The sequence below is a fragment of the Ammospiza nelsoni genome, chromosome 12 (genome assembly GCF_027579445.1).
Source record: "Ammospiza nelsoni isolate bAmmNel1 chromosome 12, bAmmNel1.pri, whole genome shotgun sequence".
Taxonomy (NCBI): Eukaryota; Metazoa; Chordata; class Aves; order Passeriformes; family Passerellidae; genus Ammospiza; species Ammospiza nelsoni.
The window spans coordinates 7,182,557-7,200,820 of NC_080644.1; the positions used below are offsets into that span (position 1 = coordinate 7,182,557).

The 18,264-nt window shown below is 61.4% G+C and overlaps 2 protein-coding genes across 2 annotated transcripts; one reads left to right on the plus strand and one right to left on the minus strand.

Annotated features, from left to right (window-relative positions):
* The first annotated feature begins 1,526 nt into the window (after positions 1-1,526).
* Positions 1,527-4,023, plus strand: SDCBP2 (syndecan binding protein 2). The gene is made up of 8 exons (XM_059480695.1): positions 1,527-1,592; positions 1,712-1,826; positions 2,069-2,172; positions 2,332-2,493; positions 2,731-2,906; positions 3,140-3,311; positions 3,418-3,509; positions 3,593-4,023. Exons 1-8 carry the CDS (start codon positions 1,539-1,541, stop codon positions 3,645-3,647), a joined length of 930 nt encoding a protein of 309 aa, XP_059336678.1. The 5' UTR covers positions 1,527-1,538; the 3' UTR covers positions 3,648-4,023.
* Positions 3,894-17,255, minus strand: SNPH (syntaphilin). Its single transcript, XM_059480693.1, is given in 8 exon segments — positions 3,894-6,454; positions 7,300-7,449; positions 8,913-9,113; positions 9,546-9,933; positions 16,551-16,608; positions 17,031-17,083; positions 17,086-17,164; positions 17,166-17,255. Coding segments are annotated over 8 exon segments (2,157 nt in total). The 3' UTR covers positions 3,894-5,316.
* Positions 17,256-18,264: the final 1,009 nt, after the last annotated feature.

Sequence of the window (18,264 nt, forward strand, 5' to 3'; positions counted from 1 at the left end):
CACTGTTCTTGTCCTGGGCTGGTCAAGGCAGCTGGGCACGATCCAGCTAAAAATAACAGCAGTAAATAAAACACTTCCTCCTGGCCTGGCACGCTGGAGCGGAGGCACAGGGAGCTGGGACGTGCCTGGCTGCGGCTCCACAGCGGGACTGACCCTGTGCCAGGGAGCTCTGGGCTGGTGCCACCAGGTCCAGGCCTGCCTGAGTGCCCTCAGCACCCCTGGGGACACGGTGGCCCATGGCACCCTCAATGCTGACAGCAGAATGTCACTGCTGGAGGCTGGATCCCCAGGTGACATGGTGATGGCCCACGGCAGCAGGATGCCACGGGCACCCTAGCTGAGCTCTGTGCTGGCTCAGTTTCTCCACCTGCAGCATGGGACTCCCACGGCTGGCACGTGTCCCAGGTGACGTGGGGAAGGGTGTGGGACACGGGATCGTGGGCACGGCCGCGTCAGCCCCACGCGCCGGGGCAGAGAGGTGTCAGCAGGAGCCACCACCCACGCAGGGGATCACAGAGGGGACCCCTGCACCCCCAGTAGGGCCTGGGGAGCCCAGGAAGGATAATGGGGGAGGGGTCCCAGTTGGGGGGCCCAGCCACGTGCTGGGGGTGGCAGGAGAGAGGATGCAGTGGGGCAGTGGGACACCATGGGGGGGTACAGTCCCATCCCTGCTCCCCCAGGATGCCCAAACCTACAGAAAGTCATCCTGTCCCTAATCCAATCCCTGTCTCTAATCCAATCCCTGTCCCACCCCTGCAGCACATGGGCTCTGCGCATTGTTGCCTTCATCCTCTTCTTCCTCTTCCTCACCTGTGCCCTACCTAGCGGGGGTGCAATCAGCTGAGGCTGTCTGGCCCCTCCCTGGGCTGGGCCTGGCTATAAAACCCAGGGGCCAGGCAGAGGGTGTCACAAGGATCTGGGAGCTGTTGGCAGGTGAGTTCAGGGTGCCAGGGCTGGACTTGGGGGGTTTTGTCTGTTGGATGTGGCTGCTATCCCCGGGCTGGAGGTGGGATCCTGCCTGGTTCCCACAGGGCTCAGAGCTGGGTCTGGATTTGGCCTCTACACAATGAGTTTTGGATTATGCTTTTTGGGGCACAAGATGCCATAGAGTAGGTCTGGGGGGCACAGCCTGGGGCACAACATGAGGTGCAGAGGGGGGTGCTGGTGTGAACGAGGGCTGTTCCCATGGGACATCCCACTGCTGTGTCTGGGTGATGCTGGAATGCCCCAGCTGGACATGGGGAGCAGAGGGATCTGATGAGGGGCAAAGGGGCCATTCCCGTGGGATATCCCCCTCCCCTGTGTAGGTGGTGTTGGGATGGCTCTGTGGGGCAGGCGGACATGGGGAGCAGGAGCTGCCATCCATGTCCCAGCCACCAGGAAGTGATGGTGACCCTGGTGACATAGCCCTGAGTCACACTGGAGACTGCAGGTGACAGACAGCCCATGTCCGGTACACGGGCTGGGAGGGATGCTTGGAGAGAGGCAGCCCAGTCCTTGAACTGCCCCATCCCTGTCCCCAGACAGCAGCAGCCGCGATGGCAACACTCTACCCCTCCCTGGAGGACATGAAGGGCCACCAGGTCCTGCAGGTCAGTGCCAGCTCAGCAGTGTTACAGGGGTGAGCAGACCCCCATGGGGCCCTGTGGGGTCTCACCTCAGAGGGTCCCCAGGCTGGGGACACAGCACTGAGCACGCTGTCTCTTGGCAGGCACAGGCAGCAGCTGGGGTGAGGACCCCTGCCACCACAGTGGCCACAGAGAAGCCAAAGCTCACCTCTGCCACCACAGTGTCCACAGAGAAGCCAAAGCTCACCTCGGGCACTGGTAAGGTGGGACATGATCAGCTCACCATGTGCAGGGGCTCTCTGGGTGGGCAATGATGCTCAGTGGGGGGGGGGGGGGGGGCTCAGCTGAGACCCTCCCACAGCTCAGTGCATGGGTTATGGATGGGATTTGGGGGTCTCTTTTTGCTGGCCCACGGTCCCAGGGGGCTCCTAGGGTGGAGGGGGCCATGACTGTGGGTTGGGGGCCCCAGGAACTGAGACCACCCTTGGTATGTCCCTCAGAGCCTCCTGTGCTGTACCCCAACCTGGCCGAGCTGGAGAACTACATGGGGCTGGCGCTCTCCAGCGAGGAGATCCAGAAGAACCTGGGCACGGAGGACAGCATCGTAGGTGTCTGGGCTGGCAGCTCCCTGCCCCTTGTGGCTCCCCGTGCCTGAACGGGGCTCCCTTGTGTTCCTCATCCTGCCCGAGAAGGGATGCACCCCTCCCGAAGGGGGGCTGAGGTGTCCCCCTGTCCCCACTGACCCGCAGCTCCCCCCCAGCAGGCGCTGACCCCCGTGGGGCCCTCCCCAGGCCAGCTGGTGGCTCCCCTGAGCGGGAACAGCGCGGGGCTGCGGCGGGCAGAGATCAAACCGGGCGTGCGGGAGATCCACCTGTGCAAGGACGAGCGCGGCAAGACGGGGCTGCAGCTCAAGAACGTCGACCAGGTGAGGGGCTGGGCTGGCACGGGGCTGGGCATGGCACGGGGCTGTGTCATGGCATAAGCATGACAGTAGAGCACAGCGTGACGTGGCAGTGTATCACAGCCATTGTGTGTGGCATTAAATGTCACAGCGTGCCACAGCACAGCAGGGTGCAGATGGCACGGCATGGCATACCATGGTGCACGGCACGGCCACTGGTCCCTGTGCCAGCCCTGTGCCACCACTCCACTGTGTCCCCAGGGCATCTTCGTGCAGCTGGTGAAGGCCAACTCGCCAGCAGCGCTGGTGGGGCTGCGCTTTGGGGACCAGGTGCTGCAGATCGATGGCAAGAACTGCGCGGGCTGGAGCAGTGACAAGGCACAGCGCGCCCTGAAGAAGGCCAACCCTGAAAAAATCGTCATGGTGGTGAGGGACAGGTGAGTCCTGGTGGCACCGGTGGTGGTGGCATTGTCATGGTGGTGAGGGACAGGTGAGCGTGTAGTGGCACCGGTGGTGGTGGCATTGTCATGGTGGTGAGGGTGAGGGACAGGTGAGTCCTGGTGACACTGGTGGGGGTGGCATCGTCATGGTGGTGAGGGACAGGTGAGTCCTGGTGGCACCGGTGGTGGTGGCAGTGCCGGTGGCAGCACTGACGGTGCTCCCCCCGCAGGCCGTTCCAGCGCACCGTGACCGTGCACAAGGACAGCACCGGCCACGTCGGCATCGTGGTGAAGAAAGGGAAGATTGTGTCGCTGGCCAAGGATAGCTCGGCCGCCCGCAACGGGCTCCTCACCCACCACTGCATCTGCGAGGTGAACGGCCAGAACGTCATCGGCATGAAGGTGGGGCTGTGCCCTGGGGTGCAGAATGTGGCCAGAGAACCCAGGAGGGAGGGGGATACTGAGCAAAGCTGGGCACCCCATGGACCCCCCTCTCTCTCTCCTGCAGGATAAGCAGCTCATGGAGGTGCTGGCAGGGGCTGGGAACGTGGTGACACTGACCATCATCCCCACTGTGATCTACGAGCACATGGTCAAACGGTGAGAATGTGGGGCTGCAGGGACCCCCACACCCCACAGGGACCCCCGGGCTCCCCCCATTGACCTCCCTTCCCTCTGCTCAGGCTCTCATCAGGGCTGGTGAAGTCATCCATGGATCACTCCATCCCTGACCTGTAACACCATCGCTGCTGTTCCGGGAGCTGATGCTGGAAGCCCGGCTGAGAGGACCCCACAGCACCTCCAAAGGAGCTATTCTGGCACAAAACCCCTTATCCTGTCAGAGTCTGGTGGCTGCTGGGTGGTTCCTCCTCTCCTCAGCAAGGATGGGGCAGCTGTCCTGTACTAGGGTCCCACTGTCCCCGTTTCCCTGCTTGGGCCACCCCCTCAGGGCAGATGCCAAGGGCTGGCTCCAGCCGAAGCAGACACAGACCCAGCGACATTTATTACATCCACCACAGACAGCGAGTACAGGACAGGGGAAACAAGAAGAGGGGGGTTACAGCTTTTTCAGTTCTGTATTTAAAAAATATATTATATAGATTTGTCTTTCAAATATAGTCGTTACATTTATTTCTTGGCAAAGCTTTGGATAGCCTAACAGACGTGTACACAGATCCACAAATACATTGCACGAGAGGCGAATATCCCAGCTCCACTTACATCTGCCCTGGTGGACACTGCTGCTCCCCAGATCCTTCCCCCAGCACCTGGTGCTGTGCTGGTGGCAGAGCTGCTGTCCCCACTGCCCCCCAGCACGGGCAGAGCGGGCAGAAGGGGGATGCAGGGGAGTGTGGGGCACGCAGGATGGGGCACGTGCCCCTCTGGGGACCGCTGGACACCGGCGTGTGGAGCGTCACCGGCTGCCAGGGCACCCACGGGTGGCACCCACGGGTGGGGAGTGGGCCTGGGTCGGGGTTGGGGGGAAACACTGTTAGTTCAAGTCACGAAGAAACCACAGACATTCGTGGGGTGGGAGTGCGGCACGCCCGGGGGAGCCCCAAGTCCCGCGCCCCAACAGCCCCGCTGAGCAATCCTTGCTGTCTTTGTGTTTCAACAACAACAAAAAAAAAGGCATTTTTTTTCCCGGAGGCCGCCAGCAAAGCGGGGGTTTGGGCGGGCCGGGGCGGCAAAGGGCTTGGCTCTGCCTGCACGGCACTGCCCGCACCCCAGCGAAGGCATCCGAGCTCCAGCAGGCGGTGGGATCACCGGCATCACGGCGGACAGCACTGCAGGAGCCCCCGGTCCCGCTGCCCGGCAGCCAGAGTCCCAACAGCCGGGCTTCAGTCTGTACCCCAAAAAAAGTGAATATAGTGCAAAGCAAAGGGAGGGAGAGCCCACGGCTTCCTCGGGGGGCTCCGTGCGTGATCTGCAGCCCAGTTCCATCCCAGTGTGGGGAGGCATCCGGAGCTGATCCCTGCGTGTGGACAGGAACCCCCATCCCCCTGCCGACAGACAGACACCGCACCTGCAGCCAGGAGCCGCCGCATCCCCAGCGCTCCACGCTGCCAGCGGCTCCTCGCTATCCCCCGCCCGTGGCACGGCCGGCCAGGGGACAACCCGGCGACAAATAAAGAGCAAGTGCGATGGAAGGAGAGCCCCCCTGGCGGGTGCAGCCCCAGAGGCCCCGCAGCCACAGGCACAGGCAGGGGTGTCCATCGGCGGGGGTGACGCTGGGTGCCCCTCTTCCAACAATGGTTCTTTCCCTCCTCCAGGAGCTGGGGGGGAGGCAGCAGCACACCTCGATGCACCCACAGACCCCTCGGCCCCTTCCCACCCGCCCGTGCCACGCCGGGGCTTTACAATCAGCAGTCGGGTCCGTGGGGGCGGGCGGAGGGCGCCGGAGGGGTCAGGGCTGGGCAGCGCCGCCGGGGCCGGGGCTGGCAACGGGGCGACAGCCCATCCTGCGGATGGAGTGCAGGGCGACGGTGCAGCAGCCCCGCAGCAGCGAGCTGATGTTGTAGATGGGCTGGCCCTGCCGCCGCTGCGAGCGGCACAGCCAGGCCACCGTGGGCACCGCCGGCACCACCACCGCCAGCAGATCCACGATGAAGTGGCGGCTCCAGTAGCTCTTGGAAGGGTTGGTCTCGCAGCCGGTCACCTCCATCAGCTCCTCCTCCGCCACGCAGGCGATGGCCACCGAGGGGCTGGCGCTGGGGGGCTGCCGCACCGCCGGGTTGCAGGGGACGCCCCCCTCAGCACTGGCAGCCGCCGCCGCGGCGTCGGGCTCGGCCACCGTCAGGTCCGTGGTCCCGCTGGGGTTGGCGAGCTCGGGCACGGGCATCGTGTCTTCCATTTCAGAGACCCAGGCGGACGTGGGGCTGCCCAAGCTGCAAGCCTGGGACTTCATCACCTTCTCTAGGATGGTGTCCAGGTCGGGCTGGCAGGGCACGAAGTCCGTCTGGATGGCCCGCTCCTGCATGCAGCTGGCCTGCACGCCCGCCTCCGCGCTGCTCCGCAGTCCCAGCACCTTCTCGTAGGTGTTGCTGGGGGGCAGGCGGGTGCCGGGCTCACCCCCCACCTCCAGCGGGTCCGTGTGGCCCGGAGCCTCCTCCATGCCCACGAAGCCGCTGTCGGCACCCTCGTCCAGCGAGATGGTCTGCGAGCCGCCCACGTTGCGGTCCCCGGCTCCCTGGTCGCTCAGCTTGGTGTAGGTGGAGCTGCGAGTGAGGGATCGCGCTGGGGACCCCCCGGCCGACTCGCCGGCGCCCTCGTCCTTCAGCGCCCCGTTCTGTGCCACCTCCATGCTGTGCAGCAGCGTCTCCAGCTTCTTGTTCTGGATGTTAATGTCCACAAAATACTTCTGGAGGCCTTTGTCCTTCTCCAGTAGGTTGTTCTTCACGGTGTCGATGACCTGCTTCAGCTGCTTGATCTCCTTGCGAGCCTCTTTGAGCGCCAGCTGGGCCTCCACGCGGTGGCACTCCTCCTCGATCCAGTCCTCCTGCATCCGCGACAGCTGCGTCTTCAGGTCCTCGATCTCAGCATCCCTGCGGAGACGGGAGGGCAGCACCGCGGCGCTGAGGGGGCTGCGGGGACAGCCCTGTCCTCTGTGCCCAGCGCTGGGCTGCACCCAGATCCCCCAGTGACACTCCCAGCTGGGAACAAGGGATGGATCCAGTGCTTTAGGGACCCTCAGCAGTGAGGCTCAGGGAGCCTCTGAGTGATGCTCAGGGAGCCTCAGGAGCATTGTACAGGGACCCCCAGGAGTGATGCTTAGGGACCCTCAGGAGTGACACTCAGGCACCCCAAGGATGGATGCTTAGGGACCTCAGGAGTGATATTTGGGGACTTTTAGGATTTATGCTCAGGAACCCTCAGGACTGATGCTCAGGGCCCCCTGGCAGCACTGTTTGGAGCAGAGGGAGCTCAGGGAGCCCTGCAAGTGATGCTCAGCCTTGTCCCCAGAGGCTGCAGTGCCCAGGTCCCCTGAGGGCTGCGTGGGGGTGGGCAGGTGCCCCGGGCAGGCGCGTGGCAGCTGGCACGGCGGCGGGGCCGTGCCTAAGCCTGAGAGGAGCAGATGGGGATTAGCCACCCTCTGACGCTGAAATTCAGCAAAAGCATGGCAGGGACTTAAACAGGGTGAGGGAAGAACACAGCCACTGCAGGTGGGGCTCCCCAGTCCCCAGATCTGCAGCTCCCAGGTGGGACAGGCTCCAGTGCCAGATCCCACATGCCAGCAGTGCCATGGTACAGCTGTGCCCTCAATCCTTTGGCACGAGCATGAGGACAAGGTGCCATGCTGGGAACTGAGAACCCAGAAGGAGCAGTCCCAGACAGGAGCTGCCACGGTGGGTGGCAATGGCTGCTGCTGGCTCCCTTCCCATGAGCTCACCTGTCCTGCAGCCGCTCCTGGGTGTCCTTCAGGCGAGCCTTGAGGTGCCGGATGCAGACCTCCTTCTGCTGCAGGGGCGTCAGGTACTGCTCCGGCGTCGGCGGCTTTATCCCATGGTTGTCACTGCACAGGTTGTACTTGGACGAGCGCCTGCAGGGACACAGATGTCACCCACTGCCAGTGCCAGGGTCAGCACAGGCTTGACCCAGGGGTTCTAAGGCTGGCTCTTGGGGTGCAGCTGCATAATACACCCCAAAGGAGCTCTGAGAGCAGGAGGAGCAGGGTGAGTGCATGAGGGTGCTGTGCCCTGGTCAGAGGGGCAGGGTGGGTGTCCTGTGTGCTGTGCCCCTGGCAGGAGGGTGGGTGCAGCTCCTGGACACACCAGTGCTGCTGTCAGGTGCTGAGTGCTCTGTGGTGCTGGGGACTTTGCTGGGCCATGAGCAGAACCAGGGCCACCAAGATCTCTGTGTGCCCAGAGAAACCTTCCTGGAAACAACTGATGTGGATGGAGACCCCAGGGTGGGATGGGCCCCACCAGAGATGGAGGCACAAGATGGGGAATGGAAGGGTTTGGGATGGAGCAGGTCTGGAGATAGTGGCTGTCTTGCCCATGGGGAGCAAACCAGGGAATCCAGCATCTGCTCTGGGCTGGGCCAGCAGCACATCTGGACCCTCCTTATGCCACCACTGGCACTGGGGCAGATGAAGTGACATCTCTGGGCCAAAGCCTGGGACAGTGCAGAGAACAGGGGCTGGCCAGGGCTCCATGGCCAAGCTGGGAGGCACGTGGGGAGATGGGAGCTGCACAAGTGGCTCTGGCATGGCAGTGAGGGGACAAACTCCTTATGAATGGAAAGGAGGCGTCCCAAAGCCCCCCTGCATGGTGTCCATCAGCCCAGCAGCCTTTAGCCATGTCCAGAAGCATTGTGTGAGAAGCATCCATGCCTTGGAATGCCCCATGGCAGCGGGAGGGCCACTGCCCCTGGCTGCAGCACACATGGCACCTGCTCACCATTCACCCTCGGGCCCCTCAGATCCTCCCAGAACGATTCCACCTCTGGGGGCTGGCAGGGACAGGCAGGTGATGAGCAGGGCACCACGGGCGGCTGTGCCTGCAGGGCTGGGGCTGGTGCTCAGTGCTGGCTGTTTGTGCCCCGAACACACGCAGAGCTCCAGGAGGTCACCAGCTCTTGCCAAACCTTTGCCGGGCAGCACAGGGGGATGGAAGCGAAGCTCTTGCCCTCGTGCCTTTGGCCTGGAAGGATCCGGGCGCTCCCTGGAATGCGGGAGCGGTGGGAGGGAGCGTGCAGCGTGCAAGCCACAGGCACAGCAGGACGGAGGGAGAGGACGGGGGAGCCCTGGGTGGCAGGCGGGGGGGACAGGGAGGGAGACGACACGACAACGGCGGTGGAGAGGTTTGCAGGAGGAGGGTGGTGAGGGTCTGTGGAGACACACCAGCAGCAGCTCCGGCAGCTCCGGCTCCCCCGGCCACCAAGCGCTCAGCCTCCTGCAGCGGCCCCTGCGCTCCTGTCCCCGCTGGCACCGGCACCGGGACTGCTCCCCCTGCCCGGGGGCACCCAGCAGCCGCCCTGGGGCCACGGGTGATGGGTTACCTTGGGGTGGGGCTGCTGTCGCTGCCCTTGCAGGAGCCAGAATTGCTGCTGCTGCTCAGCGAGGAGGTGCCGTAGGTGTCCCTCCCGGGGGGCGAGGGGCGCCTGGAGGCAGGGAGAAGAGGCTGTGTCTCAGGCCGAGTGGCTGAGGGCGCTGAAGACTTAAAGAAGGAGGCAAAGCCACTCCGTCCATAAACCCCGCGACTGCCAACCACCACACCGAGAACACACAAGACAAAAGGACAAAACAAACAGCAGGGATCAAAATCGCACGGACATGGTGACGGGCACAAAGGCGGGGCTGGGGGGGATGTCCTCCACCCGCTCCCCCTTCCCTGGCCTGGCAGCCCATGGATGCTGGCACAGCATCCTTATACCGTGAGGACCTTGGGAGCCCCTGGGATCCCCTTGGGTGCCCCATAAGAGTCCCCTGGGAGCAGTCCCAGCATAGCTCCAGCCACATCTGCCAGAGCATCACCTCGACGTGGGCAGCTCTGCCTGTTCTCCCTGCCCACGCTGAGCCTGCACCTCCATTTGGGCAGTCCAGGTCACGGAGACATTGGCAGGGGAACAAATGCCTTTTCCCTTTTTCTCACTTTACCAGCTCAAGGAGACATTTTCCAAGGGCTAACATACCTCCCAGCTTCATTGCCCCAACCCAGTGCTCTCCACCACTGCCTGCCTTCGCCTGGACGGACGGAGGGGTCGGTCCTGGCCGTGGCACAGACGGACAGAGGGACAGGGCGTGCAGCACTCGGGGAGCTGCATGCACGGACAGGGAAGTGCTGTGCAGCGGGCAGTGCCATGCAAACCCCCGAAAGCTGGGCTGGGGGCTGGTGCTGCGGACTGGCAGCTGGTGGAGGAGGTGTGGGGATCGTGGGGAGCGTCTCATCCCGGCTGCAGGCGCTGGAGTCCAGTCCCGAGGCCAGAGGCTGAAGCATATTCACCTTCGTGATCCCGTGGACGCGCGTCTGCTCCCCGGCACGGACATGGCCACAGTGCCACGGCTCCTGGCCACAGGGAACTGCAGGCAAAGGCAACAGAGAGAGCAGGTGAAGGCAGGAAAATGGCCCTGATGAGATGTGGGGTGAGCCCTGGCACCAGGGTGTCACAGACATCTTTTGTGAAAAATCCTTTCTTTAGGATTTTTCTCCCTTCTGAGAAGCTGTGGCTTCAGCAACAAAATCTAAACAATGGTTATCTGCTGCTGTGGAATGCAACAGGTGGATCCGTGACTGGTCTCCTGTGGATGTTTGGATTTACTGACCACTCATGGCAGAGCTGGGTCTCGCTTTCTGCTGAGACACAGATCTTTGTTATTCATTCTTTTGCTATTCTTAGCTTAGCTAGCCTTCTGAGAACTTTTCTCTCTATTCTTTTTAGTATAGTCATAATGTAATATATATATCATAAAATAATAAATCAAGCCTTCTGAACATGAAGTCAACATTCTCGTCTCTCTCTCACCCTGAAGACCCTTGTGACCACTGTCACACCAGGGCATCAGTACAGTCCCCAAGGCCACCAGTACAGGGACAGATGAGGACAGCATGCCCTGAACATCAGGGCTGGGCTTCCCACTTCTCTCCCATAGCCCAGAAATGCCAGAATGCTGCATGCCTGTGGTCCCACCAGGATCCTGCGGGCACAGGGCAAGGTTGCCTGCCCATGGTCTGGAGCCCCTTTCTCCCCATGGGACAAGCTTCCCCCGGCTCCCAGATGCCCATCCCTGTCAGGAAGCAGGGCAATGCCACAGGGACACAGAGTGCCTGCAGTGGGGGCATTACTGGAGGCAGAGATGGTGCAAGGACTCTGACCCAGCCAGGCAGCTCTCCCTGCAGTGGGCTGGGTGCCTGCTTTTCCTTAATTAAGTGCAAATCCCCCATTCAGCAGTGAAATCAGGTGAGGAAGAACAGATCCCTGCAGGATGAAGCAGCTGCTAATCCCTAGGGAAACACAGAGCCGCCTTTCTTGTAAATAACTAGGCCAGATCCAGAGGCTTTGCAGCACCTCGGGAATGAGGGAAGCATCTGCTCAGCACCCACATCCTGCCGAGCACCCCATGGCACTGCTGGGATCCCCACTGTGCTCCCAGACTGCCAGAGACCGATGGGGATCGGGGCAGCACGGGCCCCCCCATCCCCAGAGCCACTCCCAATGCCAGCATTTATCTCAGATTTTGGCAGAGCAGTGCAGGAGATGGGACCTGCCAACAGACAATCGATGGGTGACAGGAAACACTCCATGCTGCTGGCCCTGCTCCAGGGGAGTGCCAGGAGTGGGACAGCAGGGGAGGCAGCACAGGAAGGGGGGCACATCCAGCTCACCCCAGGGCAGCCCTCTACATTTGCAACCCCAGGTGATTTTTTTTTCTTTTTCCAGGATACCTCAAAACCCACCCTGGCCAGCCCAGGTTTCTCCTCTGCCTAGGATTTGCTGCTCCCTGACCCCCAAACCAGGGCACCAAAAATCCCAGAGCACTGGTGCTGTGAAGTCCCAAGCCCCAGCAGGCACAGTGCCCCATGCAGAGGGGTGCCAGCACCCCTGGGACACTGCAAGAAGGATTTGGGGATCCCACTTTGGATGGATTTGCCTGGAGATGACCTGGGCTGGGGAAGGCAGTGTTCTGTCCTGCTGGATCACTGCTCCCAGTGGGCAGCAAGCTCTGCTACTGCAGCAGCGTGAATCAGCATCCACAGAGAGCTGAGCACGGCCTCAGGCTGGCAGGAGCATCCTCCAGGATTGTCTGTCACCTCCAGCAGGGATTTAGGGAGATTTAGGAGGGTTCATTCCTCACCCTCTCCCTGCAGCCCAGTGGTATCTGGTATAATGCCAGGGGTGCCCATCATCAGCTCAGCTGGACCTGGATCTTCCCCTCCCACGTCAAGGTCACCCTCGGGGCACACTGCTCTGTGCAGGGGTCCCTCTGTGCCCCAGCAAGTGCCAGCACTGCAGATGGCATGTGTGTGTCCAGCAATGGGGCAGTGAGTGCACCCCACAGCACACCCCAGGCCCTGCTGCCACCATCACAGCCTGACATGGCTCTGTGGGGACACCTGGGTTTGCCCTCATGCCTGGGGACCTCATTTCCTTCTCCTCCCACTGCTGCAGACTTGCCTGGTGCCCACACCAAGGCTTGATGCCTCCCACAGCACCCAGGGTGTCTGGAATTTACTCTGTGATAATAAATTGTCATTATTCCCAAAGGATCAATGGGCCACTCCAGTGTCCCCAGGAGCCTCACTGTGCCCAGGGGCTGCCCAGGACAGGCAGGGTGGGCAGATTCAGCACCAAAGCTGAGCACACACCTTCCCATGTGGGATGTGGCTATTTAAGGCAGAGGAAATCACAGATCTGCACTCAGAATTACCTCCAGGACGAGTAATTGCAGCACCAATGGAGCCCCACCAGGAAAGTGAGGGGAAATCCAGGATTAACCCTGGTCCATGGGTGGCATCCCTGCCCCTAGCAGGGGGTTAAAAACACAGAAGGGTTTGGGTTGGAAGGGACCTTGAAGCTCATCTCATTCCAACCCTCTGCCATGGGCAGGGACACCTTCACTATCCCAGGTTGCTCCAAGCCCTGTCCAACCTGGCCTTGGACATTCCCAAGGATGGGGCATCCACAGCTTCTCTGGGCAGCCTGTGCCAGGGCCTCACCATCCTCACAGGGAAGAATTTCTTCCTAATATCCCATCTGACTGCCCTCTAGCAGTGGGAAGCCATTCCCTTGTCCTGGCACTCCGTGTCCTTGTCCCAAGTCTCCTTCCAGCTCTCTTGGAACCCCTTTAGGTAATGGAAGAGGCTCTTAAGGTCTCATCAGAGCTCCACCAGCTCTCTCAGCCTGTCTCCACAGCAGGGGTGTCAGGGCAATCCATGGACCAAGACCAAGGTGACCTGGGGGGCACTGGCTTGTCTCCATCCTGGGGGAGCTGTGGGGCCCAGCTCAGCACAGCACCCCTGGCAATGCCACCATGGGCCAGGGTCTGACACCCCAGCTTACACCAAACCCAGAGATTCTCCTGCAAACCACCTGCCTGTGCTCCAGCACCCTGCAAATCCCCCAAAATGCAGCCTGAGGGCTGAGCAGGGTGGGCACTGCCCATTGCAAAGACCAGCGTGCTGCTGGTGCTGCTGACAGCAAAACTCCCTGTAGGGCTCCAGCACGTGTGGAGCAGAAGGGCAGAGCTTTTACAAACAACAGCACAAACCAGGGTTTGTTCCATGCAGTGGAATCTGCCTGGAGAATTCCTGACAAATAAAAGCAATGGGCCTTGGTAAGGAAACAGCTGGAGCTGCAGCATGAGAGTGGATCCCCCACAGAGGGCTGGGATGCAGAATCGGGACAAGTCCCCCACACTGCCACTGTCCTGGGGGGTGACACTCATCTTCTGGTGGCTCCCCAGCTCCTGCTGAACTGCTGATCACGCTGTGACAGTGATGGATGGCAGAGCAGGGACAGAGTGGGGCTCAGCCTGGTGTCCCACAGGAAGATTTCCCTGGCTCAGCTGGATCACTGCCCCACAGAGATGCTTCTTCACCTCAAATCCTGCAACTTCCCCACTCCTTTCTAGATCCCCTGGCTGTGCCAGTAATGGACAAACCAGGCTGGGCAGGTATGGCCCTTCCTAGATGCTTCTCACATGGGAAACAGGGACACAGGACCTCTGGAGAGATCCTCATCATGGTCCAGTGAAGCCTCCGATGGTTCCTCAGCTTGTTCCTCTGAGGGTTTCATGGCTGCAGGCTCAAGAGTTGTTCCCATCAGCTTCCAAAGCTCAGCTTCTGTGGGATTCAGAGGGATCCAGCTGCTGCCAGCTCACCCCATGCCCACAGGGCACAGGGAGGTGTGACAGCCTGCAGCTCACTGCCAGTGTCAGCCCTCAGCACAACACTGCTGTGCCAGCAGCTGCCACATTTCCCTGGATTTCTCGCTCACTGCTTCCTTTGTCGAGGCTCCCATCATGCTGCCTGCTGCTGGATTCCTGTGTTTCCCTTGGCACATCCTGGGTGAGGAATCTTTTGCAATGGTGGCACTGAGCCCAAATGTCTGAGAGCAGCTTCACCCACTGGGAGAGAATCGTGGTGTCCCCATGGGTCCCCTGCACCATCTTCAGCCTCCCAGGGTGAGCAAGATTGAAAGCAGAGGGAACACAGAGAGGGAAAGCACAGCTTTGTTTTTCCAGGGGACAAAAAGGGCTCCCAAGCACCTACCCTGCCTTCCTGACACTGGCTCTGCTTTTCTACGCTCTAAAAATAAGCAAAGTGCTGGATGTGGCCAACAAGCAGCAGCTGATGGGGGGCAGAGCCCTTGTTCCTGGACAGTGGCGATGCCAGGGCTGCTTGCACTGGAAAAGGGACTGGGATACAGCTGGGTTGCAATGGGAAAGAGCAGGATTCAGCAGCCAGGGCTGGCAGAAGTCCTGGTGCAGGAGGGGACAGCAATGGGGCCACCAGCTGGGCAGCTGGGGGCAAACATCCATGACTGTGTCCACTCCTCCTCCTGCCATGGGGGATTTCTGGGATACAGGGATTGCTTTGCTTCTGCTCCAAGAGGATTACAAGGATGTGGCAATATCTCCAGAGGTTGGGAGCCTCTGCCCCAGTGTGGATGGGTTCATCCCAAAGCTTCACCTGGGTCCCAGGCAGAGGGAGATCATGGAATCACAGACCCATTTAGGTAGGAAAATACCTTTAATACCTTCAAATCCAACTGCTAACCCAGCACTGCCCAAGCCACTGCTAAATCCAGCTCAGGGCAGAGACAAACCCCATGGGGTGTTTATGCAACACCACCAGAAAAATCAATGTTGCTAAGAGTGGCAGTATCCCATTCCAAAAGGCAGGAGCATCTCCTTTTATTCTCCTGTTTGTTATAAAATGCTGAATTGACATCCAGAGATTACAGGAAAACAGACACCATTTGGAAAGCTCGGGTTATGCAGCTCATCACTTTTCCAGCTGACCTGGCTGCAACTCCAAACAGGGAGGTGGCAATTTCCAGCCCTCATGAGCTAAAATAAGGTGCTTGAGCAGAGGGCAAAGGCTGGGGTCTCACTGGGGACTGGAGCCAAAGGGAAATGGGAAAGGAGCTCCATGGCAAGTGCTGGAGCAGCAAGAGAGCAGGAGTGGGACACCCAGGATGCAGACCCCGCGGTCCCACCCAGGCCAGGAAGGTCAGCAGGGTGGGATGGAGGAGACATCCCACCGCACAGCCCATCCTGCAGAGGTGCTCTGGCAGGAGCCGAGCCGAGCTGTGCGAAGCACAAGGAACAGCCCACTCCTTTGAGATACAAAGGCAAAAACCTGGAAGACAAACCCAGCTTCCAGTGCACCAGCTCCGCCTCCCCTCCGAGCCTCGGCGGAAGCAGGTCTCCCCTATCCACCATCCATCCACCTTGAGCGAGGGCTGGGAATGACGGCGGTGCCGGGGGATTAGCCCTGCTCTCCACAACGCTGGAATGGCCTACTTTACCCACACACCGCATCCCCTGCCTGCCGCAGCAGGGATGGGAGCACGGGCACTGCCCCTCTGACCCCTACCCTGGCACCCCCCGACGCCAGGATCTGCATCTTGGGGCACACGGTCATAGCACAGCGTGCCTGTTGCCCAGCCAGGGTGGGAACACGGATTTTATAAACAGAACAAGCACCCAGCAGTGGGTTCTGTGCGACAGCCACAGCGCTGACCTTGTGGGGAGGAGAGAGCAGAACACCCGGCTCACCAACCCGCCGGGGTGTTCCTGTGTCCCTTGGAGACGGAGCATGAAGCCATGAAATAATAAAATGTCAACTGCAGAGCAGCCCCAGCTCCTGCAATACCCCATGGTGCCGGAGACACTTTGGGATGCTGCACAAGCAGCAAGACATGGGGCTGGTGCTTGGAGGGAGAGTCTGGTGCATGAGATGTGGGTTTGGGGTGTGCAGGGAGGGTTTGGGGTGTGCAGGGATTGGTCTGGTGCATGTGATGTGGGTCTGGTCCATGTGACATGGGGTTGGTGGATGCAGGGAGGGTCTGGTGCATGTGATGTGGGTCTGGGGTGTGCAGTGAGGGTCTGGTGCTTGCAGGGAGGGTCTGATGCGTGTGATGAGGGTCTGGTGCAATAAGATGTGGGTCTGGGGTGTGCAGGGAGGGACTGGTGCAGGTAATGTGGGTCAGATGCATGAGATGTGGGTCTGGAGGGCGCAGTGCAGGTTTGGTGAGTGCAATGCATGGCTGGTGCTCTGTGTGGGTCTAGTGCATGTCACATGGCTGTGCAGCAGGACCGGTGGGTGTGGTGGGGGTCCAGGTGGGTTTGCAGAGCAGGTCAGGGTACATAAGATTGGGTCTGGTGAGTCAGACATGGGTGCAGTGCGTGCCAGGGGGTCCAGCGCACGCCGTGGGCTCTGGTGCAGCCGCACGGCTGTGCCGTGTGCCGCGGGGGTCTGGCACACGCAATGCGGGTGTGCTGCGGGCCCGATGCGTGACCCGCCCCGAGCCCCCTGTGCCCCGGGAACCCCCCCGCTCCCGCCCCCCGATGCGGAGCGGCGCTGGCAGCCCCGGCTGCGCCCCCCGCCTCCCCCCAGCCCGGACTGCAGCCAGAAAGGGATGAGTCACGGCGGTCCCGCACCGCGCCCCCCGCACCGCGCCCGCACCGCTCACCTGCGCGGGGCCCCGCCGATGTCGGGGGCGGCAGCGCCGGGGTGGGGGGCTCAGCGACCTGCCGGGGAAGGGAGAGAGCGGGCGGTGAGCGGCGACGGCGGCGCGGGCCCGGCGGGGTGCCCGGTGCCCGGTGCGGTGCCCGATGCGGTGCCCGGTGCGGTGCCCCCCGCCCCACCCCGCACCCCGCGCCCTCCCCCGCCTCCATCACCTGCGCCGGCCTCCATGGGTGCGGCGGGGCGGCCGGGAGCGCTGGAGGGATGAGGGAGGGATGAGGGAGGGATGGAGGAGGGAGGGATGGCGAAGGGAGGGAGGGAAGGATGGATGGAAAAGGGAGGGAGGGAGGGATGAGCCGTGCAGCTGCGTAATTTGCTCCCTCTGCGATCTTAAAGCGACGGCGCCGCGGGTGCCTCCCCCCGCCCCCCCCGCCGGGTTTCCCCCCGTTTCTATGGCAACTGCCCTCTGTCGGAGCGGCGCAGCCGCCTCAAAAAAAGAAACCAGCCGGGTTTTGGGGTCCCTCCCCGTCTGCGAAGCCCCGCGGGCCGGGTGCGCCCTGTGCCCGGTGGCCTTGGGCTCCTCGCCCCGCGTAACCCCGGAGGAGGAGGAGGAGGAGGAGGATGAGGAGGAGGAAGGGAAGGGGGGGAGCCGGGGCGGCCCCGCGCTGCAGCCACCCGGCCCTTGGCGTCCCCACAGTATTGCAGTTTTCATTTTAAGCAGTACAGCTCCGAGGAGATCCCTGCCTCTTATTAGTGACGCACTTTCATAAAGTAAAGTCATTAAAAAACCGGAATTTTGTGCCCCATTTCAATCCCTTTGGCTCAGCCCTAATCGCCGGGGCTGGGGTGGAGAAGCAGCAACATCCACCCGGAGCTGCTGTCCCGGGCTGTGAGTGGCGTCCAGGGGGCTTGGGAATTGAGGCTGACGGCTGGCACGGCACGGCACAGCACGGCACGGCACAGCACAGCACGGCACGTCCCGTTCTCCAGCACAGCCCGGTTACTCATGACACTTCCCACACGCTTCCTGCTGTAGCTGTCAAGATCAACCTTCCCAAATGATTTGCGGAGGAAACGTCTCGGGAGCCCCCGCGCCGCGTCCCGCAGCCTGCGCTGGGCAGCGGCTCCTGGGCAGCGCCGTGCCCGCGGCCGGAGCGCCCAAGGTCGGCTGCGGACACCCCCGTGGGGACCGGGAGCGTCAGAGATGCACTTGTGCCTGTGCTGCAAACATCCAGCCTGTGTGGATCCGCATACGGATTTATGTGGGAAATATTCACAGCCACAGTGGAACCTGAGCCCAGTTTGGGTCTGACCCCAGGCCCATTGTGCTTCCCAGACGATTCCAGCTCCCTTTGTCACGCCCCTATGGTTATTTCAGAGTTTTGACAAACCTGTTTGGTAAATACATGTCAGTCTTTCTTGCAGCACTATTTCCTGCATGATCTGTGCCTCATTTATCCCAACACACAGACTGTTTTCAGTGTATATATATCTCCTGCCTCCCATTTATTCCTGCCCACCTCCAGCTGCCTTTTGTTTCCCTCTTTCCCGGTGAATCCAACGCACAGCCTCTCTCCTTGAAAGGAAAATTAATGAGTTATCACAGCTGCTGCCACTGGAGCAGCTCTGACCATGTGGCACAGGCAGCAGCTCTGCTGTGAGATGCAGAGTCATTCCTGATGGCTTTTGGGAAAGAAAAATGGTTTCTCCTTCCCTCTGCA